This window comes from Benincasa hispida, chromosome 9, assembly GCF_027475165.1.
Source record: "Benincasa hispida cultivar pf3 chromosome 9, pf3_genome.v1.1, whole genome shotgun sequence".
In the NCBI taxonomy this organism is placed as follows: domain Eukaryota; kingdom Viridiplantae; phylum Streptophyta; class Magnoliopsida; order Cucurbitales; family Cucurbitaceae; genus Benincasa; species Benincasa hispida.
In genome coordinates, this window is record NC_143486.1 from 97,184,136 (window position 1) to 97,207,717 (window position 23,582).

At 31.4% G+C, this 23,582-nt stretch overlaps 2 protein-coding genes across 3 annotated transcripts; one reads left to right on the forward strand and one right to left on the reverse strand.

The window, feature by feature from the left end:
- Positions 1-17,760: 17,760 nt before the first annotated feature.
- SWEET2 (Nodulin MtN3 family protein) lies at positions 17,761-20,970 on the forward strand. Its single transcript, XM_039043892.2, has 7 exons — positions 17,761-18,271; positions 19,196-19,232; positions 19,344-19,560; positions 19,968-20,126; positions 20,230-20,349; positions 20,441-20,589; positions 20,712-20,970. Exons 1-6 carry the CDS (start codon positions 18,217-18,219, stop codon positions 20,552-20,554), a joined length of 702 nt encoding a protein of 233 aa, XP_038899820.1. The 5' UTR covers positions 17,761-18,216; the 3' UTR covers positions 20,555-20,589; positions 20,712-20,970.
- A 345-nt stretch (positions 20,971-21,315) lies between these two features.
- LOC120087050 (uncharacterized) lies at positions 21,316-23,513 on the reverse strand. 2 transcript variants are annotated; one of them, XM_039043893.2, is made up of 2 exons: positions 22,999-23,513; positions 21,316-21,599 (listed from the first exon to the last, which is right to left on the reverse strand). In XM_039043893.2, the coding sequence occupies exons 1-2, from the start codon at positions 23,420-23,422 to the stop codon at positions 21,490-21,492; spliced, it is 534 nt and encodes a 177-aa protein (XP_038899821.2). In that variant the 5' UTR covers positions 23,423-23,513; the 3' UTR covers positions 21,316-21,489. The 2 variants fall into 2 exon arrangements, with proteins under 2 accessions (XP_038899821.2, XP_038899822.2); XM_039043894.2 differs by having other exon boundaries at positions 23,009-23,505.
- Between the last annotated feature and the right edge of the window lie 69 nt (positions 23,514-23,582).

The following is a 23,582-nucleotide window of genomic DNA, read 5'->3' on the forward strand; positions in this document are numbered from 1 at the left end:
TTTCTTTTTCCTTTTTGAAACAAAATTTCTATATAAACTTTTAATAATAAGTTCTTAAATTAATAGGAAGGACATTATTGTGATCATGAATGTAATTAGATAGCAAGTTGTTAGTTTTTTTTTTTCTTTTCTCAATGTTTGTTTTTTTGTGAGAAAAAGGAAGATTTATAAAGGCGTTTGTGAATTAGTCATTAAAAAAAAAGAACTTTTTTCCCTTTTTTTTTTTTTTTTTTTTTTTTAAATCACATCAAGCAGACAAAGCCTGAAGCACCACAAGATGAGGATCCGAAGAATTATTATTTTATTTTATTTTTCTTAACTATTATTAAAAGATTAGAAAGATTGTGTCCAAAGAAAGTTACGCAAAAGTAGATGTTGCGTCTACGTGTTTTATTTGATTATGGATAAGGTCAGTTTGAATATCGAAATTAATAATTGGATTAATATTTTATTTATACTTCTTTTCCTTCAATATTGTTGAAAAAAAAAAACTGGCATTTCATCTATTTATTAATAAAATTTCTGAAAAATAAATTTATATACCTAAAGTTTGTGAGCATATGTATTAAAAACTCTAAATTCATCATCGTATTCATTTAAATTCTAAACTTTCACGGATTAATTTAAAACTTTCAGTGAAATTTCATTTTAAAATCGTTGATGGATAATTTTCTTGTGTGTACAAGAGGGTTTTTTTTTTACAAAAATTAATGTAAATTTAGAGGAATGCGATAATCAAATAGATAGTAATGATTTTTCATTGAAGTTGTATGGATCTTCATCAACTTGTATTCCTCTGTTTTTCTCTTTTTATATAAAACAATTGTGCCATAATTTTTCTTCCCAATTTGGTATTTTTTTTGAAGAATAATAATATTTTATTTATGTGAATTAGGCTAATTAAAAATAGAATTAAATGAAATAAAAGGGGTAAATGCAATCTAGGGAAGGAGTCTATCTAATTTCTAGAGTAAGAGAGAGTTCCTATGCAATTTCTTTCAGTAGGCACCAATTAGTTACACCGAATTTGTCAATCTCTCAACCTATTAGAAAATCTAATAGCCTAATTAGCCAAATTCGATATTAAACCAAATTAGCTCTAATTCAATTTACAACTCTTCTTTCTTAGTGACATACAAGTTAAAATTGAATTGCATTACGAAATGGTTCAATTGTTAAGACATACTACAAGTCAGAAAGTCATATTTTATAGCATGATTTATTTGGAAAGATTATACTAGGGCATACATGAGTTTGGCCAGAAAAAGTCTATACCCTAAACATGCGATCCTAATACATGCAACTAAATCAATCAATGATACATAGGCTAGAATGATTTTGCAAACAAGAATTTCAACAAATTAATTTGTCAGAAGAATTTCTCAAAACTCCATTAAGATTAAAACAAATTCAACCAAAGAATTCACAAGATTGCAATTAAATTAATTAGAAAACCTTCAAGAAATTAAACACATGGCTCTTGCTCAAAAAAACTAGATAAAATTTACTTCTCAATTCATCGAAAAATCTGAGATACACATTTGTTCCATTGATTACAGCCCAAAATAAAAGGCCAAACTAACCTAAAGATACCGAAAATTGAAGGGAATGGACGAAGGAACAAGTTTTACTTCGGCCTTCATCAATTTGGCCTCCCAAATTCGGCATGTTTTGACCTAAGGCCGAAGAGATTATTTATAGAAATTGAGGCAGCGTTGCAACGCTGAAAACAATGTTGTAACGCTGACTTGCACACACGCTACATGTGTTCGTCTGTCAAAGTTCCCAGCGTCGTAACACTCAAAATGAGCATTGCAACGCTAAGGCTTCTGTCCTCCAACGTCAAGGTCGAGCGTTGTGACGGTGGCGATGTTGATCATTTGGAGTGTTGCAACGCTCCCCTGCACTTCGAGTTGTTGCCTTCAAGCATTGCACAAGCGTCAGGTTAGGCAAATCTTTAGCATTGTGACGCTCCAACAGGGGTATTTTTGCCTCTTTGATTCCTTTGAAGCCCGGATGCTCAAATCTACTACAAATTGATTCAAATTAACCCCGATCATTTCTAAATCACTGATTCTACCTCTTTGTTGCTCGGTACCTACAAAATAGAAAAATAAATACGTAAAACCTAATAACAAGCCCGAATTAAGCTAGGAATGATAACTCTTTTTTAGAGCTATCACTCTTCATAGTGGATGTAGGCATTTATAAGTCAAACCACCCTAATTCTATGTATGTCAACTCTCTTCTCTTTCCTCTTCTTCTTACCTATTAATCATCAAATCTCTCGATTCAATATCTGAAAAATCAGCAATAACAATCACTTAAAGGTCGATTAAACTGAAGAAAATATAAGAAGAAAAGCATATAAAACTCACCGTGAACAAAAGAAAGTCTGGAAGAATTGTTGGGGTTGATGCTCTAAATCTCGTAGGGTTCTGTTGTTTGTAATTGTAATGTATAAACATTTTGTTTATTTAATAAAATATGAAATGTTTTATTTGACATTTAGTAGCATTAAACCCACAAATCAATAAACTAACATCTAAAGTTATCATCTGTAACTTAAACATGTATGTAGAGACATATAGGTAGATCGTGTTTAAGTGATAACCTAAATGATTTGTAGTAGATGGATAAAGCTTGATACCTTCTCCTGGTGACACTACGAGTACAACCCGCTTTGTAGATATTACAATTGTTGTAAAGTGCTACAAGTGATCTGATCCTAATTATTCATGTGGAGACATATAATCGGGAGTATTATATGCAAAGGAGTTTGTATAAGACTGGACCACGAAATGACTAGTCTCATTATATAACGTCGTTCATAATTGAGACTTACATTTCACCAGGATGACCATAGGTCACATGACCTAAATCCTGGGTGTGAACCCCTACCTATGAAGGCGATCCTTTGATTTGTATGGGTGAAAGTGGCCGATCGCCGACTCAGTAAACTTACTATTTTGGGGATTCGTCTGGGGAACTAGGAACACAGCTACACAAGACAGAATTCACTTCTTTGGTTTGGTCATAGTCGGACATGACTTATTTTTCATTTGAGAGATCAATTGTACTTAAGGAGTTAAATGTAACTACAGGGGCAAAATGGTAATTTTTTTCTAGCTGTACTTACGAGCAATTTATGAAGAGTCATCCCGCTATTGACTGGTTATATTCAATGGACACAGAAATATATTTGTAGTACGAAGAGTGCAATTGTCGGTCTTTAGTGGAGTATCCGATAGTTAATGGACATTGAATATTATAATTAAAGGAGTTTAATTAATTATTCAAGTACCAATGGAACTTCAAACTACATGTCCATGAGGTCCCCTCTGTAGCTCAATAAGGATTTAAATGAGAATCAAAATTAATTTGAATTGTTCAAATTAATTGAGGGAATTGGTTATATGTGATATAATTAATTTAATTTAATTATATATGAAATAATTGCTTTAATGTATTTGATACATTTTAATATAAACTTTATTTGAGAGAAAATAAGTATTTGAAAATGATTCAAACATTAATTATGTGAATTGGATTGATATAATTAAATTTAGTATAAATGACATTTATATTAAATATCGTGCAATAATGAGAGAATGGAAATTATAGGTTATATTGTATTTGATACAATATTAAACTATAGGTTATATGTTATATTTGATATAACATATAGTTTAATATATATTATATGTTAAAGTGGTTATCATATAAATATATATTAATGTTTTATTAAATTAAATTTTCTTTTATTTATTTTAAATTTTGAAAAATTATTTTGGGAGGGAGTTGTAACTCTTTCCCATTTTTCTCTCTACTGCATGCATGAAAGTGGGAGTGCAGATGAGTGATCATCTTCTTGCTCACAGAAAGATCTCTCTAAGAAAAAGTTCTTAAGATCTCATCCTCTTCTTGCTCTTCCTCTAAATTTCCCTTTCTTCCAAATTACCAAGAGCCCACAACTCCTTGAATTCTCATCCTAGAGAATACAGAGGAAGCTTTCGTGGTGGTAGCCAAATTAGGGTTTCGAGTTCGTAACAATTTCTGGAGAAAAGGACTACATGAAGAAGATTAAATCTTCAAGAGTTAGTAATTCTTCTTATCTATTTTCTCAATTTCATTTAGTATGCTGTAAAAAATTTCTTTTGATGCATAATCTTCTCTATTTTATTTCTGTAAAATTGAACGTTCTGTAAAAATTGAGATTAGGGACCGATCCCTACTTTCGCTCACAAACTTTCATTGATTCCTTCAGTTCAAATTAAAAGGAGCATCACACTATGAGAGAAATCGAAGAAGAAAGATGAAAATGAACTCTAAATAATTCATCTTTCCAATTGTTGCATGTTAAAAGAGGCTGAGAGAGCTCCACGCGTCCAAATGCAAAAAATTTAATCCTGGCCATACACATATGATCACAACAAAGTGGTATCTGAGCAAGGTAAAGATCAAGAAAGCTACAAGAAGTATTTCAAGAAACACTTTCTTGATTAAAAATGGTTGTGGCACGATATGACATTGAAAAGTTTGACGGGAAGGGAGACTTTGCTCTCTAGAAAGCAAACGTAAAAGTCATTCTTGGTCAGCAAAAAGCTCTAAAGGCCATAGCAGACCCTGCCAATATGCCTTAAACAGTTACCAAAGAAGAAGAGAAGAAATGGAGAGTGCAACCTACGGTACCATTGTTTTAAATCTAAGTGATATTGTTTCAAGAGAGGTAATTGATAATGAAACGACATATGAAATGTGGGTGAAATTGGATGAGTTATATCTTTCTAGGGATCTTCTTAATCGGGCATATCTTAAAGAAAAATTCTTTACCTATAAAATGGATTCAAACAAATCCTTAAGTGATAATCTAAGTGAATTCAAGAAGTTGTCTACTGAATTCAAAAGCTTAGGTGATAAGATATGATGATTTTTTAACTTTCCATATATATAGAAATAGAAACAGATAGACTAGAAACGACATCTCTTATCTCAATGACACCACAAAGATATTAAATGAATGGAATTGGCATATGGATGGAATATAATGAAATAGAGCCACTTTGAGGTTCTCTATGAAATGAGGCATGGAACGGAGCCACTACGAAAAAGTTCCAAGAGTTACGAAGGAAACCTCAAGCTCATATTGGTCATGGGTTGAGAATGGGAATTGAATTCTCTGAGACCTAACTTACCGTTGTTCCTCAGTAGCTCAGTGGTAGAGCGGTCGGTTGTTAACCGATTGGAATAGAATCTTTTTCGTTAATGGGTTAAAGGCGGGGGTTTCGTTATAAATTCAATATAGTATACCCAACCCGAATCAGCATATTTTTTTATTTTATGCCTCGTAATTCTTCCTCAGCCAGGCTCGGGCAGAATAGCAAAGCAAGTACAAGTATTAGTAGAATAGCAAAAATGTGTTCCTCGTCATTAATATGTTTGCTCGCGGTAATTGTGACCTCTCGGGAGAATCGATGACTGCATCAAAGGTGCACTTGCTAGTACTAGTACATCTGAGAATTCTTAATTGGCTAGTTGTAAATAGACCCAGACTATGAAACAAAGGATTATCCCGGACCTACACCCTGCTCTTGACTTTCTTCCTTCCTGTTGTCTTGGTGAAGATTGTGGTAGTGGTTCTTTGCTTGGTTGATTGAATATCTCTTTCCTTGCCTCCCGATAGTAGCCTTAGTCTTAATTCGCCTTTAGGGGGTGAAGTGAACGGGGGGTGATAGAATAGTGAAAGAATCGGTTTAGAACGTATCTCTCAAATATGGAAGGGAGAAGATCACCACAAAATTTGTGATTTCAGCAATCAGGATTAATGAGCTAGAAATCCTAGCTCGAAAGAAATACCAAAGCAATAGGAAAGGGCTATTCTCAAAGGGGAAATCTAAGAACAACTGGAAATATGGCAGGAATCAAAAGGATAAAAGTAAACTAAAGTGTAATTTTTGTCACAAAATTGACCACATAAAGAAAGATTGTTTCTTCTTTAAGAAAAAACAATGCAAAAGGAGAAACAAGTTGAAGAGTCTAAGAAACCTAGGCTGAAGCATCAGTGGCATAACAGGGGAACTATATCTTTGTAGATACACTAATCACCTCACAACACACCCCTAACAGTGAATACTTTGATGAAATTCAAAATTGGGTGTTGGATTATGGGTGCAAGTCCCATATGACACCCTCAAAGGGTTGGTTCACTACTTACAAGAGCTGGAATGGAGGTTGTGTCTACATGGGTAATGATAATACCTGTGAGATAGTGGGAATAGGCTCAGTCTCATTGAAATTCAAGGATGAGACATACATTCTTCTTAAGAATGTAGACATGTGCCCACACTCAAAATAAATCTGATATCTCTAGGGATGTTGGACTCTATTGGGCGTGAGTATCATGGAATTGGAGGTAAGTTTGAAGTTAAGAAAGATGGCAAAACAATACTAGTTAGGTTGAAGACTAATGGTCTTTACTTAATCAAAGATGTTTAGAAATATCAGTCGGTCCTAATAAGTCTCAAGTCTACACTTACAGAAGGTGACCTATGGCATAGAAGACTATCATACATAAGTGGTAAAGGCCTAAAGATTCTGTCAAATCAAGGGTTGCTACCTAAAGGTTTGTGTAAACAGCTAAGCTTCTGTGAACATTGCATAATTGGGAAGGCTACTAGACAACCATTCTCTAAAGCTGAACACACAACAAATGTCATCCTAGACTATGTCCATTCAGACCTTTGGGGACCTACACAAACCCAATCACTCAATGGTTCAAGGTATTTTTTATCCTTCACTAATGATTTTTCTAGAAAATGTTGGGTTTATTTTTTAAAAATCAAAGATAAAAAACTAGATAAATTTAAAGAATGGAAAAACATGGTTGAAAAACAAACTTCAAAACAAATTAAGTGCCTTAGGACAGACAATGGTTTAGAGTTTTGTAATGAGGAGTTCAATAGTTTTTGTAAACTACATGGGATTCTAAGAGACAAGACAGTTAGATATACCCCACAACAAAATGGTGTTGCTGAAAGATTAAAGAAGACTATAATGGACAGAGTTAGAAGCCAAATGTCAAATGGACTAATACTTGAAAGATTTAAGTTGTGTCCTACACTGTCTATACTTTGAATAGATGTTCACACCACTCAACTAAATTTGTTACACCTAAAGAAAAGTGGTCTAATCACCCACCTAAGCTAGATAACCTTAAAATATTTAAGTGTGTTGGTTATGTCCACCAAAACCTAGGGAAATTAAAGCTTAGAGCAACCAAATGTTTGGATTCACAAAAGGTGTAAAAGGTTATAAAATTTGGCACCCCACTGAGAATAAATGCATAATTGGTAGGGATGTCACATTTAAGGAAGATGAAATGTTTATGATGATCAAAAATGATGACAAAGAAGTATCTATCCCTGAAATAAATAAATATGAAGTGGAACATCTATCTAAAATTACAGAACCCAATGTTGAAACTCCTAGTACTGTGAACCATTGTTTGTTAAAGAATAAAACTTACAAACAAATAGTGAACCATTGTTTGTTAAAGAATAAAACTTACAAACAAAAGAAAACACTGAGATTTCTCAAGAAGTTGGAGGTCTTAGAGACTATTCCCTAATTAGAGATAGGCAAATAAGGATCATAAGGCCATCTTCTAGATATAGTGAAACAAACTATGTAAACATGGCTATAGGAGCTGTGACTAGATTAAATGAACCAGAACTTACAAACTTTAATGATGTTGTACTATTCTGATGTCATAAATGTCATGAATGAGGAAATTAGTTCCTTAAAAGTAAATAAAACTTGGGAATTAGTTTCTCTCTCAAAGGGAGCAAAAATAATATCATGTAAATTGATTTATAAGTTAAATGAGGATATACCAGGGATTCAACAATCTAGATTTAAGGCAAGGTTGGTAACAAAAGGTTTTACACAAAGAGAAGGAATCGATTATACTAAAATATTTTTCCCTATTATAAAATAAACTACTATAAGAATGTTATTATCTCTAGTTGTACAAAACAACTATGAACTAGAACAACTTGATGTTAAAACAACTCTTCTACGTGGAGAGCTTGATGAAACTATTTACATAAAACAACCCCAAGGTTATGAAACAAAGGGGAAAGAGGATATGGTATGTTTACTAAAAAAGTCCATTTATGGGCTTAAACAATCTCTAAGATGTTGGTATAAAAAGTCTGATGAGTTTATGACAAAACTTAAATTCAAAAGAAGCTCATATGATAATTATGCATACATAAATACATCATCTTATACATCTACTGTGTACTTGTTATTTTATGCAGATGATATGCGTGTGGCCAACAGATTTAAAGAAGATCTAAAAAAACTAAAAGACTCTCTAAAAGATCAATTTGATATGAAAGATTTTGGAGAATCTAAAAGAATCCTAGGGGTGGAAATCCTAAGGAATAGAGACAAAGGAACTTTATGCATAAGTCAATATGATTATAGTATTAAGATCCTAAAGAGATTCAACATGTTTGAATATAAACCTGTCAATATCCCATTAGCTCAGAACTTCAAGCTATCAGCTGAAAATTCTCCTAATGAAGATAAAGAAGATCATCTAAATTACATGTCTAACATACCCTATTCTCAAGTGGTTGGTAGCTTGATGTATCTAATTGAAGAAACCTTTGAAGGTCCTTGAGCGAAAGCGTGGAGATCAATCCAAAATTTATTTTCACAAAATCAAAATTACAGAGTACAAACGTTAGGCATAATTATAAAATTACTACATGCAAACAAAAAGGTAATGAGAGAATTAAGGTGAGAGAACAGACCCTTGAACAACGACCTTCTTCGTGTATTCTCTTCTCCAAAAATCACGGACTCGAACCCCCTACAATGGACACCTTACTTGATTGTGGGTGAGAATCCAGAAGTTTTGTGGGCTCTGGTTATTTTGGAAGAGAGAGATGAGAGGAAATGATGAGATTCAAATTTTCTCAGAACGTTTATGTGGATCTATATTCCTTTTTTGTGAAACCACTCCAAGAAGAAAAAGAACTCTCTCCTACTTTACTATCACATATTATAGAGAAAAGAGAGGGAGAGAGTTACAATTCCCTCCCAAAATGATTTTTAAAATAAATTAAATTAAATTAATTTTTTTCATAAATCAATTTACCTTATCATATAATATATACTAAACTATATATTATATCAAATATAACACATAACTTATAGTTTCTATTATCTCATCAATGGCATTTAATATAAATTGGAGGAAATTTGTTCAGCTAGAAAGCCACATTACAATCTATAGTGGCTCTGTCTTTCACTGAAGCAGAATACATTGCCCTATCTGAAGTTATAAAGGAAGCCCTATGGCTCAAAAGTCTCCTAAAAGATTATGGAATAGCACAAAACACTATAAAGATATATTGTGACAATCAAAATGCTATTCACTTATCAAAAAACCAGACATACCACAGCAGAATAAAGCATATTTACATTAAATTTCATTCTATACGTGACTAAATGGAGAAAGGAGACTGAAGTTCATACCTCAGAAAATCCTACTGATATGCTTATCTCAGAAGATTCATACCTTAAAAAATCCTACTGATATGCTTATTTGACTAAAGTTCATACATTGCCTCAAGCTAATTGGCTTCACTGAAAAGAACTGAAACAAGACAGTAAAGAGAGTTAGATTTTTTTTTTTTTTTTTTTTTTTTTTACTAACTTTCGTTTCAAAGGAGAAATTTGTAAAAATTAACCTAAATATTAATTGTATATGAAAGTGAAAATCAGTTAAGGTAGTTTCATAACAAATACTTACATGACTAGAATCTATTAGAAGTATTTAGAAATGCATTATGTGGCACTTATTTGAGATCTTCATTCTATAATATTCCTCTGAAAAATTTCTCAATAAAAAATTCTTCTCTCTTCATAATGGAGGTAGACATTTATAACGTGAACCACTCTAATTCTTTGTGTGTCAACTCTCTTATCTTCTCTCTTCTTCTTGCTTATTAATAATCAAATCTTTTCTTTCAATATCTGAAAAATTATTAATAACAATCGCTTAAAGATCGATTAAATTGAAGAATATACAAGAAGAAAAGCATATAAATCTCATCGTGAACAAAAGAAAGTCTGGAAGAAGTTCAGACCAGAAGGAGCATCACACTGAGAGAAATCGAAGAAGAAAGGTGAAAATGAACTCTGAATAATTCATCTTTCCAAAATCGTGTGTTTTGTTGCATGTTAAAAGAGGCTAAGAGAGGTCCACTTGTCCAAATACAAAAAAAATTAATCCTGATCATACACGTATAATTGCAACAAAATGAATGAATCGAACGTTTCATCTAAAATTATCATAAAAATTAGGGTGTATTTGATTTAATTTTCAAGTATTTAATTTTGAAAATAAGTCATTTAAAAAAAAATAAATATTTGTCAACTACTAAAGATAGTTTTTGAAACACCTTTCATTTGTATTTTAAATCGTCTTTATCAAAAGACTTTAAATAAAAATGAGTGTTTTGAAAAGAAAAAAAATCTCTAGTCTATCCAAACAGGTCCTTAATCCATGATATATTAGAGGCCATATAGTTTATAAAACAACCATTAAAATATTGGAGGAAAAATTTATATTACTCGAATCCAATCATTAGTAACCTACACCTCGAATACCTATTTTAGAAACTCGAGCTTCCAAATCTTTACCCTCCCAACACAGTCATTTGTGATTTTTAGATTTCAAAATCTTATCAAATAAGTCTTCAGATATTTGATTGTCAGACTTTTGATTCCAAACATAGACATCAAAAAGACTCCTAAAAAAATGTATCGTCTATAATGAAAAAAGATTAGCAAAAACCGTATGTATCAAGAAACAAAAATATATGTGAATACATATATTTTAGTTTAACATTTGAGGGGTTGATGGAAGATCCAACCATCATCTATTAAATTATTATCGTGTTGCTGTATGTATCAAAATCATCAAATGCATAAAATTGAAGAAAATTAGATAAACACGTCAGTATGTTTATGACGTATAATGAAGTCTACAAAAACATATCGAACGAATTAAGGGCAAAATTACGTTAAATAATTAAAACTTTTTAATATAAAAAAATGTGAGGAAATTGGAAGTTTGAAGTTAGTAAGTTAAGGGAATAAATTAATGGTTGAATACACCTAAGCACACATTGTGGATAAAGTTTATGACTATTATAAATTATGTACGGAAATTGACACGTCTATTTGACGATTGACAATTATCTTATTTCACATGAGAATTAGCCAAAAACAAGATCCATTACATCTCACTTTTTCTCATTAAACCAACTGTTGAAGACGAATTCCGATCATGTCACGCGGTTCTAAAGTCTTTCAAAGATACAAGCATTCTTCCAAGACTTCAACTTCTTCCTCAAATCAAACGTATGCTATCAAATCAACACCAACACCGACTCAAGTTCAACTCCACGAAACAAGTTTCTCCAGAAGCCTCATGCGAACATTAATCGTCTAAGAAGATCAACAAGCCCAAAGGCCGATCATCCAAGTTGCAATACAAATACAAAGTTCAAATTCCATGAATTAAGTTTTTCTGAAAACCTAGTGCGAACACCAACTTTCAAAATTATGATTTTTTTAAAAGATTTTGAACCAATGATAAAGGGCATTTCTTCTCCTCTTACCTGATAGGTGTCACATATAAAGAATAATAATTAGGGTAAATATCAATTATACTCTGATCTTCAAGGTTGTTTTAATTTAAATCGTAAACTAATAATTGTATCAATTTAAATCTAAAACTTTCATAAATATGTTGGTTTAAACCCCAAACTATTAAACGTATCAATTTGTAATAGGATGTGCTTGAAAATTTCTTCTTTTGGATCTAACATGCCTATTTTGAATGATGAGGCTTTGAGTCACTTGAATGTTTGTTTGAATTTTCCTATGGTCTTGTTCTTTCTTTGCTCGAGGCTAGCAAAGTTCTAAGTTTAGAGTGGTAAAAAGCACTATAAAGTGCTTTATTGGGCTTAGAGTTTAGTTGGTTTTATGTTTTGTGATCGGTGATACTTTTTATGTTTAATTTGTAGGGAATCCAGCAATTGGACCGAAACAAGCAAATTTGAGTGTAAAAAGACCAATACCCCCAAAAGAAGGTCAAACTTTGACCTAGGGCAAGAAAATAGGTCAAGGGGGTGAAAAACACAGAAGGGAGCTCTCATGGCGCGCTACGACATTGTGGTCGGCGCAAAAACCCAAGAAGGCCAAGTCAGCTCCCGGGGAAGAGCTAGCCCAGCAGAAGCAAGACTGACAGTAGCATTGCGGCAGTCTAAAAAATCTCGTGCGTGTTAGTCCATCTTTTTGGAAAGTGCCACCTTAAAGCGTCGCGACGCCTCGATTGATTTTATAAATAAATCATTCTGTCATCAAATAGAGGAGGCCGTTTTAAGGGTTTTTTTTTATAGTTCGTCAAGGTCTTTATTGAGAGCTGATTTCTGGGCAGAGACGACATCCTGGAGCTCAGAAAAGTTGATGATCGAGCAGATTGTTGGAGAGTGTGAACACGAGCTTGAGGATGATAGTTAAGAGCAAGACTTGCTTGCTTTCCCTTCTCTAATCCTTAATTTTTCTATATTTGGAGCATTATAAACTGTCATTATTCATATCGTAGCCATGAGTGACTGATTTGTGTTCTTAGAGTTTTTTATTTAGTTTTATGAATTGCTCAAAACCTTGTTAGTTGTTTCTTGGATTTGATTTATGCTTAAGTTATTTTAACATGTTTAATCTTAATGCATTTGAGTAACTGGTCATTGTTTAAATGTTCTTTATATAATGTCTTGCTTGTGAGAAAAGGCATTATGTTAGATCTAGCATGTTAAACTGTTATTCGGATATGCACAATAGTGATAGGAGATTAATAGAGATCAAAGATGGAGAAACTTCTGTTGTAGTTTATCAATTAATTGCATGAAATTAAATTATTGATTGAGTATTAGAAAAAGGTTGAGCTCAATAGAGGATACCTAGATATGAGACTCCTAGGTTTATAGTTAACATAACATCAATATGAGGTTTAGACAATTAATTTGGTTAATCCATTTCATAAAGTCATTACCCTAGGACATGTTTTGTCTAGTTTTGCCTCGGTTGATATCTGTATTTGCTTTACTAGAATTAAATTAGAATAGGTTTTCATCAAGGTCTGGTTCCCTACATAAAACTAAAAGGATCTCTGAATAGCTAGAAGAATTAAATCAAAATTTCAGAGGACGATACTCGGTCTCCTAACTGTTTTACTATATTATTACTCAACGCATGCGTTTGTCTATAATAGTCTTCAAAGATTGAATCTAAATTTTGTTATATATGTAATTTCTTTTGTATTGTATTATATCTATTGTATTAGAGTATTATATCTACTATATTAGATTATGATTGTCATATTTGTAATTACCGAATGGTACAAATTTCTTGATGATAAAACATGGCTCTTATTTCATTCTCTCTCCTCTACTCATTTATTGGTATATTTATTTTGCACCTTTAGAAGAAAAAGAATGGTCCACAACCCACATGCTTTAATTTAGATGTAATATCTGAAATTGGTTTGATATTTTCTATTTAAATATGATATATTGTCAACATATACTTGAATGATTGATTGTGCATTTGCCTGTCTTGTGCAAAATGAGGCATGTTATGCCTTTTTAGAAGTATTAATAAGAGCAAAATGTGAATTTAAAAAGTATTCTATTTTTTCAAAACTTGTTTTCCTAATTTAGAAATTTCATAATTAATGTTTGACTTTATAGATAATTTTCAGATATGGTAATGAGTTAGGAAAATTTTTTAAGTAACTTTTTATTTGATCCATGCATTTGAAAAGGCTTAATAGCGTGATGGACTCTTAAATTTTAAAGTTGTGTCTAAATAGACTATTATTGTCAACTGTGTTGATTTCATTTATGCCACCAAATATCTAAACTTAATCAATATCAACTCAATTCATAAGTATATTAATAACCATCAACTAAGTTAAAAAAAAAAATTTAATATGATAACTTGAACATGATTCGATTGGGTGTCTTTGTCTAAAAAGGAATAGGTTCGAATCTCACCACTCCTATATGTTGTTCAATCTAAGAAAACACTCAAATTAATTATGAAACAAAAAAATTGATTTAAATCTAATTTTAGTCATTTAATTTTTTAAGCTTGTTTCATTTTAGTCTCTAAACTTTTAAAATTAACTTTATTGAAATTGCTTCGATAATAAAAATAATTTTCACGCAATAAAATATAGTATATGAATATGTTTTTAAAATTTAGAGTAAAAATGTGAAAAAGATAACAATTTATTTTTAAAAAAATTCAATGATGGAGATTAAATTTAAAATTCATCGAAAGTACATCGATTAAAGTTAGATAATTAAAAGAACGTCGACTAAAATTATAATATCACTAAATGCCATTTTATAATAAACAAGTATGCGACTGATAAATTATAAAAACCTAAGACTAGTTAGACGATTCTTACGAAGTAAACTTACGACGTTAAGATAATTGAGTCATTTTTCTTTTCGCCTGTTTAAATCTTCCTACAACTTAAAATTAATTGTGCAAATTTTTCACACTTTTTAGCTAAAATTGAATGTTATTTTGAGTTAGATTGTGTGATATGCTTAAGGTTTTAGATCATTAATGATGTTGTTTGAATTTCATTCCCATTTTCTCTTATCTCAAGAGAGTGGCATAGTTTTTATATATTAAATAAGGTTTAAATTGTTTGAATTTTGAATCTTATTCTATTTTATTCTCTAAACTTTAAACAACGTCTATTCTAGTCTTTAAACTCTTAAAAATGATCCCATTTTAGTCCATAAATTTTTAATCTTGTTCTGTTTTGATCCCTAATCTTTAAAAAACGTTCGTTTTATTCTCTAAAATTTTAGGAAGTGTTTATTTTGGTACTTACTATTAAAAATATGTTCACTCTTTAAGAGTAATGTGAGTGAACTTGTATTTTATTTTTATGAGTGAGCTCTAGATATATTGAGTAAGATGAAGATAAAGTAAAATGTCAATAATCAATACACGTCAAAATACTGAATGACCAAAATTTTGAACTAAGAATATCTTTTAAATTATCCAGCTTTGTCACCTTATTCAGAATTGAAACACTAAAATTTCTAGCGTAGCTAACATTGATAGACTAGTCATCAAAAAATACAAGTCACTTCGCCAATTTTATTAAAAAAATAAATAAAATTTTAATATATCAATGACCAAAATAAGCACTTTTTAAAAGTTCAAAGACTAAAACAATCATTTTTAAAAATTTAGGGACCAACGTAAAACAATATTCAAAGTTAAGAGACTAAAACGAACATTCTTAAAAGTTTAGGAACCAAAATAGAACATTGTTCAAGGTTTACAGACTAAAATAAGATTTAAACCTAAAAAGTGCCTACTTTGGTCCATGCTATTAAGATTTTGTTAACTCTTAAATATAATAAAGAAATGACTTGTATTTTTTGATAACTAAGTTGTCAAATAAATTGTCATGTTAAAAATATATAAGGTTTCAATTTTAAATTAGGTGGTAAAGCAATTTTCTATAAAATATCTCAAAAGTCATTTTGTCTCTAAGATTCTGGTCGTTCATTATTTAGCACATTGTCTGTCGATATTTTACTTCACTTTTATCTCATTCAACTCGTACTATATGCAATTTCATCCTTAAACAAATTTCTATCTCTAAAATGTTAATATATTTTTCATAATATGGACTAAAATAAATATTTTTAAAAAATTAAAGACTAAAATGAATCTTTTTTAAAATTTAAGGATCAAAATAAAACCGTATTTAAATTTCATCTACCAAAATAGAATTTAGACCGCTAAATAATGATAATAACCGTGGAAAGGAAACGAAGGTAGCTCTCCGGCCCTAATTATGTGCACGTTGTTGAATTCAATTTGACAACTTGTACATTTTTTTCTGTAGCTGTTAATTTTCCACGTAGGATAGAGATTGAGTCATATCACAATCCAAACTTTGTTTTTTTTTCCAATATTCAATTTTCTTTTTATCTGTCCTTTTATTATTATTTTAATGAGGAAAACAAAGTTTTGTTTTTGAACCACCAACAAATGACCCCTTGATGTGTTCTCGTCCTTTGATGTAAATAACCATATGTTAAATGTCCATTTTATTTCTTATATTTTGTGAGAATTGAGAAATTTTGAACCACATATTTATTGGCCACTAACATTTATTATAGCTCTTATATTTTACACTGATTTTAAGATGCAACAAAATAATATTTCTTATGTATGAAATGTTGTTAATATCTTTATTACCTTTAAAGTTTATTGATCAAGTCTACCCAAAAGAAAATATTACATGATGTTGGGTCAAATTTATTAAAAAACCATGAAGGAGGCTTTTTAGTTTTCTTTTAGAACTTCTAATAATTTGGGATTTGGTATGAAATTTGTTTTATTCCACTAGCATATATTTAGGTGTGATTTTTTAACCCAAAATTGTCGGATAGGTTATGACTCTAGCAAGACCACTTGATGAAATGAGGTAAATGGTTATACCTATGGAATGATTCATTCTCTAGATCGTTTCAACAATTTATTTTGTTCGTATTATGAATTGAGTTCATATTTGTTGCAATTGGATTAAATGAATTGTATATATTTCAAATTCAAATGTCAAAAAAATTAGCAGTAGTGAAGCCCAAAAGAGGATGGACTTGAGTATTTGATCTATTTTAAATGTAGTGTTTTTCTTTTCATTGTCAAAATTTGAGTAAGAAGTTTTGAACGACCTAAAGTATGTTTTGAAGGAATTCCAAATAATTTACGATACGTTTTGGACAAGGACTGTGCTAATACTATAATAATCACTTCTTACTACAATACATATTATTTTGTAATTCTCAATTAACTACAATTAATATTATTTCAAAACCCTAATTGGCTACGGTAGTTACTATTTGCTGCCATTTTTACTATTTTACATTCACCATTTTTTATTATTTGTTAAAATATTTACTATTTTCCCCTCAAACTAAAATAGTTTTACCCTTCAAACACATATTACTACAATACATATTATTTTGTAATCCTCAATTAACTATAATTAACCCTATTTCAAAACCCCAATTGGCTACGGTAGTTATTATTTGCTACCATTTTTATTATTTTACATTCATCATTTTTTATTATTTATTAAAATATTTACTATTTTCCCCTCAAACTAAAATAGTTTACCTTTCAAACACATATTATTATAATTCAAACTAAAACAATATACCCCTTAAATACAAACTATTATAACTCAACTATGATAACCTAAGACTATAATAACAATTTGTTTGTCCCAACTACCCCCTTAATATTTTTCATTGTCCAAAATCACTCTGAAACTTAACCATTATAGATTGATCTAATAAAAAATAAAGAGGTCATGGATTCATATGATTTAATATTCTACTTGGCATCTAAATTTTCATGTCCGTATCAATTATCATTTTCAAGGTCAATGATTGGATCATTGTGGTTTAACTTAAAAAAAAATTATCATAAAATAAACAAAAGGCAATCTCACACAATTATTAAATTTAGTTCCATGATTAAAGTATTAGTAATTTTTTTTAAAACCTGAATATTCAAACCTGTTGATTTCCGTTTAAATCTCGAGGGACAATATTCAAAAATTGGTTGGGTTTCTTCTCGTGTGGTCGACCAAAGAAATAAAGGGTCCCCCCCAAAAAAATAAATGTAAAATTAGTATACACCGAAAAAAAAAATCATGTTCTATCATTTCATTTTTTCTTTATATAAAGAGATCATGTTCATCATCCTGTGTATATTAAAAAAAACCCCATTTCCCATTCGTTCGCTTAACGAAATCCTTGTAAAATATCATTTCTTCCCCATTAATTCATCTCTCTGAATTGGGTCTTTGCCAAAGAACCTTCTTCTTCATCATTGTCTCTTGGCTTTTGGGGTTTCTCTCTGGGTTTGAAATTGATCGCACCATTTGATCTGGAGGCATAAAGGGTTCCAGTGATTCGGTGGGGCGGAGATTTTTGGTGCATTTGTTTACGGAAGCGGCGGCGGCGGAGCTTTGTTGTTGAAGAGACGAAGAGTCTTCTTGTATCTTGTAAATTATTTTAGATGGTTCTTCTTGGTTCTATCTTCTCAATTTGCAGGGATGCAGCTGGAGTCGCTGGTATGTCTCTCTCTCTCTCTATTTTTCTTGTCTTGAATTCTTCCATTAATGACTGGAGAAGCTCGATTTGTTGGCAAATTCTTCGGGGGGAAATGGAATTTGCCTTCAATTTAGGCATGCACTTTTGAACGTTATTGTCAGTAACATGTATCAAAATTGGAGCTCCTGTGTTGTGTTATGTCACTTGTCATCAATTAATGGTAATTTGTTGCATCAAGTCTACCTAATCCATTGGCTTATCTGAGGACGATTTTCTTTCTTTCTTTCTTTATTTTCCTCCTTTTTGTGGGTTGGAGTTCATTCAACTCCGGTTGTTTGTTTTTCTTCCTCTGTATTTTAGTTCTTTAAGTCAAACTAATGAATCCCACTTCATTCATTTCTGCAATTTGGTATCCAATTTATTTATTTTGATTAAAATGAAGTTAGTTTGATTATTAGTGTTAGATGATAGAATATTTAATTGGCCATCACCAATGAGCTAAAGCTTTTAGGTTATTCGATGATTTAAGAATTAGAAGTATAAGATATTATGAACTGTTTGTATCTATAAGGAACACTCAAGAGAAGGGATTTGAGAAGATTAATACTTATCCCTATTTGATAATGATTTTGTTTTTAGATTTAGGCTGGTTTCCTCACTATTTCTTTAGTACTAATGTATTATTGTCTTCATCTTTCTTAAAGAAAGGTTTGAATTAACAAGTTTGTGGAAACCAAGTAGTTCTTAGAAACCCTTTTTTTTTTTTTTTTTTATTAATAGAATTTAGCTACAAATTCGAATGTGTCTTTAACAAAGATGAAAAGTATTGTAAAGAAGATGTGAGAAAATAATCACACTTCTCAAAAACTAAAAACCAAATGGTCATTAAGCAGGTACTTACCTTTTATTTTCCTGATGAAAATTGTACTTTTATTAATTTGCAGGGCACATATTTGCTTTTGGACTTTTCTTGTCACCCTTGTAAGTTGTAGCTAGCTAACTGTTCCACCGGACTTTCTGGATGAAGTAATGGAGTTAGAATCTATATATTCACCATTTTCTTGGTTTGCTTTCTTTGGGATTAATTTGCAGAGATACATTTCGACGTGTTATCAGAAACAAAACAACAGAACAGTTTTCGGGTTTGCCATATATATATGCTCTGTTAAACTGCCTTATTTGCCTATGGTATGGTACACCCGTCATTTCTCCAAGAAACACAATGGTCATGACGGTCAATTCGATCGGCGCGGTATTTCAGTTAGTCTACATCATGCTCTTCATAGCATATGGCGAAAAGGGGAAAAAGGTGGTTACTTAGGCCCCGTTTGGTAACCATTTGGTTTTTTGTTTTTGTTTTTGAAAATTAAGTCTATAGCTTCCACCTCCAAATTTCTTCCTTTGTTATCTATTTTCTACCAATGGTTTAAAAACCCAAGTCAAGTTTTAAAAACTAAAAAAAAATAGCTTTAAAAACTTTTTTTTGGAATTTGGAATTTGGCTAAGAATTCAACCATTATACTTAAGAAAGATGCAAATCATCATAAGAAATGGGGAGGAGATAGACTTAATTCTCAAAAACAACAATAAAAAACAAAATGGTTACAAAACGGTGCCTTATCTGTCTATAATATTTACCGGCTAATTGTCCTTATGAATGATAGGAGTTTGTGAAAAATCTTACTTATTGAGCTTTTCCCTTCATGTTTGTAACAGATAAAAATGATAGGATTGTTGCTTGCAGTCTTTGGCCTCTTTATAGTAGTCGTTGCCGGGAGCCTACAAATAGCTGACCTCCCATTGCGACGGAATGTTGTCGGGATTTTGAGTTGTGCATCTCTCGTATCAATGTTCGCTTCTCCCTTGTTTATTATAGTGAGTCGATATGTTAAGCTTCTTTTCTATCTTTTATTGTTGGATGTTTTTGAAGGCTTGCTTACTTTTCTTATCCCTTCAATTTTCCTTGGCATGGTCTCAGAATTTGGTGATTCGAACAAAGAGTGTGGAGTTTATGCCATTTTATCTCTCCCTTTCGACGTTCCTCATGAGCATATCTTTCTTCCTCTATGGACTGTTCAATTATGACCTATTTGTTTATGTAAGCATCATCCTACCCATTTCCTTAGTTCATCGAACTTTTACTCGATTGAGTATTGGACATGAATATATATTTTATTGTCAAACTTCAGGCCCCAAATGGGATAGGAACTGTGTTGGGGAGTATCCAATTGGTGTTGTATTGCTACTACAGTCGAGTTGCTAAAGAGGAGTCTAGAGAACCTTTAATCGTATCCTATGCGTAAATACGTACATTGTGTATTTACATTATGATAATGAGGTAAGATTTCAATTTCCATGTACTTTCCATCTGTTCTTGTTAACTGCAGAGCTTAACGATCTAGTCTTTTGGATTTCTGCTAGTGTTAGACACGGTGTGAACATTTTTTTCGTTTACTGCAGGAACCACAGATTTCCGAGGGTTGATAATTGGTTCTTCCACAGCATTGGTGCGCAGTTCAGCGTTAGCCAACAAGCCGTTTCCGAGCTACGGTGTGTTTTGTTGTAAAATTACCCTCATTCATTTCTCCAGTTTAATTGATTGGCTTGTTTTTTGACCTATCAATCTGTTAAATGGTGTATTGTTAGACATCCAACCCCACTCTCGGGTGAAGAATGTTGTAATTTGTTTTAGCCTTGTGATTTAAAAAGCTTTGTGTTATGGCTCTGCTGTAGCCCTCTCTCTCTCTGATTTTGCCACAAACTGTTTGGATTTGAAGAATCTTACAGCAGATAAGAAACTAAAAATAATAAAGTTTAACCATCCCTGGTATGTTCTTCTTCCAATTTTGTTTACTGATTTGGGATAGAGCTAGAATTTAAACCTAGCAAAATTCGGCCATGTATCGATAAGTACGAGCTCTTACTTATTTCGAACTTGATCAGCAACTATTGGTTCGTTTATATTATACATCTATATCGATTCACTCGTTTTGACCAAATAGAAGGCTCATAGTTTCTAGTACGCAGCCAAGTCTAACTACTTGATAAATGTTTGTCTCACAAGTTAAATTTGTATGATCGAGTCAACTATTTGTCATTTATGAGACATAATATTTGTCTAAAGGCACCAAAGACTTCAAAAGAAAGTGAAAGCGTAATGTGTAAAAGGAGGAAAGAAAGAAAAGGTTATTTGAAGAATCTATCCAAAAAGAAGAAAAGGGTATTACATTGGAAAATCTCACCCCTTTTGTATAATTTTTACACTTCTTTTTTGAAGATTCCCATGGAAGAGGAAGAGCATCAGAGTAGATCCTTCAACCTTGTCTTTACTATTATGGCTTCTCCTTCCTACATGTTATTAATCAAACATGTGATGTTTAGGGGGGGGGAAATATCAATTAGACGATATGTGACATATACTTCTTCTCTTAAGGTCGATTCAAATCTCTCATATCATAAATTTTCAATTTTTAAAAGTTAATAACTATAAATGTTGGAGTTTTGTTCTGATACGAACAATTTACAAATATACACATATTCATATCGAATAGAGCTATACTCATTAAAAAAAAATGGAGATTTGACAAAGTGAACTGATAAATAGGTATAAAGCATCTATTAATGATTGATTCGAATCTCAAACCCCATTTACTTTAAAATAATAATAATAATAATACATATTTTATTGAATATACTCAAATGAAGTTTTCAAAATTAAAGATTAGAAAAGCTTATCTCTTTAAATATTTAAATGTGTTATAAAGTATATCATTGTTTTAATTACATCATTTTTTTCAAATGATAATTAACTATATCAGCTGAATAATAATAGGTCATGATTGCTTTGTTTGGAAGCCTTATAAAAATTTCAATTTAACTATTGAAAAACTTTGTTGAAATTCCATTAAAAAAAAACTTGTCCTAAAAAGATAATAATAATGTCATTTTTTAAAACAATTTTTTGAGTACGTATGTTTTTAATATTGAATGTATCATTGGATTTTTTTTTTTTTTTTTTTGGCAACATATAGGGTGGGAAAATCAAACTTTTGAACTCGAGTTTAATAACACAAATTTATGTTAGTTGAATTGTGTTCGTGTTAATTTTTTTCTTAACAATATATGTAACAATCAAAATTACAAACGCTATTCAAGCTTAGTTTGGTTTTGGCTATGTTAATTGAGTTATGTTCGTATTAATCTTTTTCTTAACAATATCTGTAACAATCAAAATTACAAACGCTATTTAGGTTTAGTTTAGAATTGGTGTAGCTTTTAGAATAATTGTTGATAGTTGTGATTTTAGAAAAAATCAACTATGAAATGAAATAAAATAATGTTTGGTAAATTTCAATTTTAAGCTAGAATAAATTAGCTAGGATGTTTGATAAATTAATACAAAATTGTACCAATTTAGGCCTATTATTTCAATTTATAAGAATTTTCCTAATAATTAATCTATACTTTATTATAATATATATGTGTGTATAAAATTTGAATTTCAACTAATTTTGTTTGATCTAAATTATATGATATAAGAATTTAAGAAAAATAATTATTATAAAAATTGAATTAATTAAAGTTTGAAAATAAATGCTATGTTAATATGGATGGAGATTATTATAATATATTTATTTAAAAGATTAAGAATGTAACAGATTTTTAAAAAAGTCGACTAGCTTAAGCACGAGAGTTAAAATCGATATAAAAGTTGTGTGTTATTAAAAAAAAATCCGAAAGAACTTACGAAGCAGCACCTTGTAACCATTTTCCATGGCGGCAATTTGATCCTGCAGCAATCTTCCCCGTTCGTCGTACAGAATAAGCCCACTGTATTTCAGCATCTCACACTTTTCCCCCATTAATATCGGCCGTTGCCACACTGCCGCCGTCGAATTCCGGCTTCCCAATTCTTCCCCTTCCCCTTCCCCTTCTCCGCCCAACAGCCGCACCGGCGTCTCTCCACCGCCGCTCCCCTTCCGCCTTTCCGCTGCCCATTTCCACCACCTCACTGTCGTCCCTCGTCGGTGATCTTTCTTCTCCCCTCTCCTCTTCTTCGCCCACGCCGCCGTGCAGATCCCGACAACGGCGACCGCCGTGCACGTTAAGAGAATGAAGGCTTGTTGGGTTGAGAGCTTCCATTTGTCTTCTAAATTCCACAGAGCTTCCATAGCTTTCAAGACATGGGAGGATGCTGATCAAGTCGTAGCTATATATTATTATAATTATATAAATGTGTTTTATCATTTATGTCGAAAATTGCCGTTGTAGTTATTTCAAATTTTCAATATTTGAATATGCGTCAATAAAATATTTTTTATCCGTTAAAAT

Excerpts from the sequence above, each read along its gene's own strand:
- SWEET2 (XM_039043892.2), top strand. The coding sequence starts at position 18,217 with ATGGTTCTTCTTGGTTCTATCTTCTCAATTTGCAGGGATGCAGCTGGA. Across the intron at positions 19,233-19,343 it reads GGACTTTTCTTGTCACCCTT|AGATACATTTCGACGTGTTA; the intron begins GTAAGTTGTAGC and ends ATTAATTTGCAG. Across the intron at positions 20,127-20,229 it reads CTTCTCCCTTGTTTATTATA|AATTTGGTGATTCGAACAAA; the intron begins GTGAGTCGATAT and ends GCATGGTCTCAG.
- LOC120087050 (XM_039043893.2), bottom strand. The coding sequence starts at position 23,422 with ATGGAAGCTCTGTGGAATTTAGAAGACAAATGGAAGCTCTCAACCCAA. Across the intron at positions 21,600-22,998 it reads TGGTTACAAGGTGCTGCTTC|GAAGGAGAAGCCATAATAGT; the intron begins GTAAGTTCTTTC and ends AATAACATGTAG.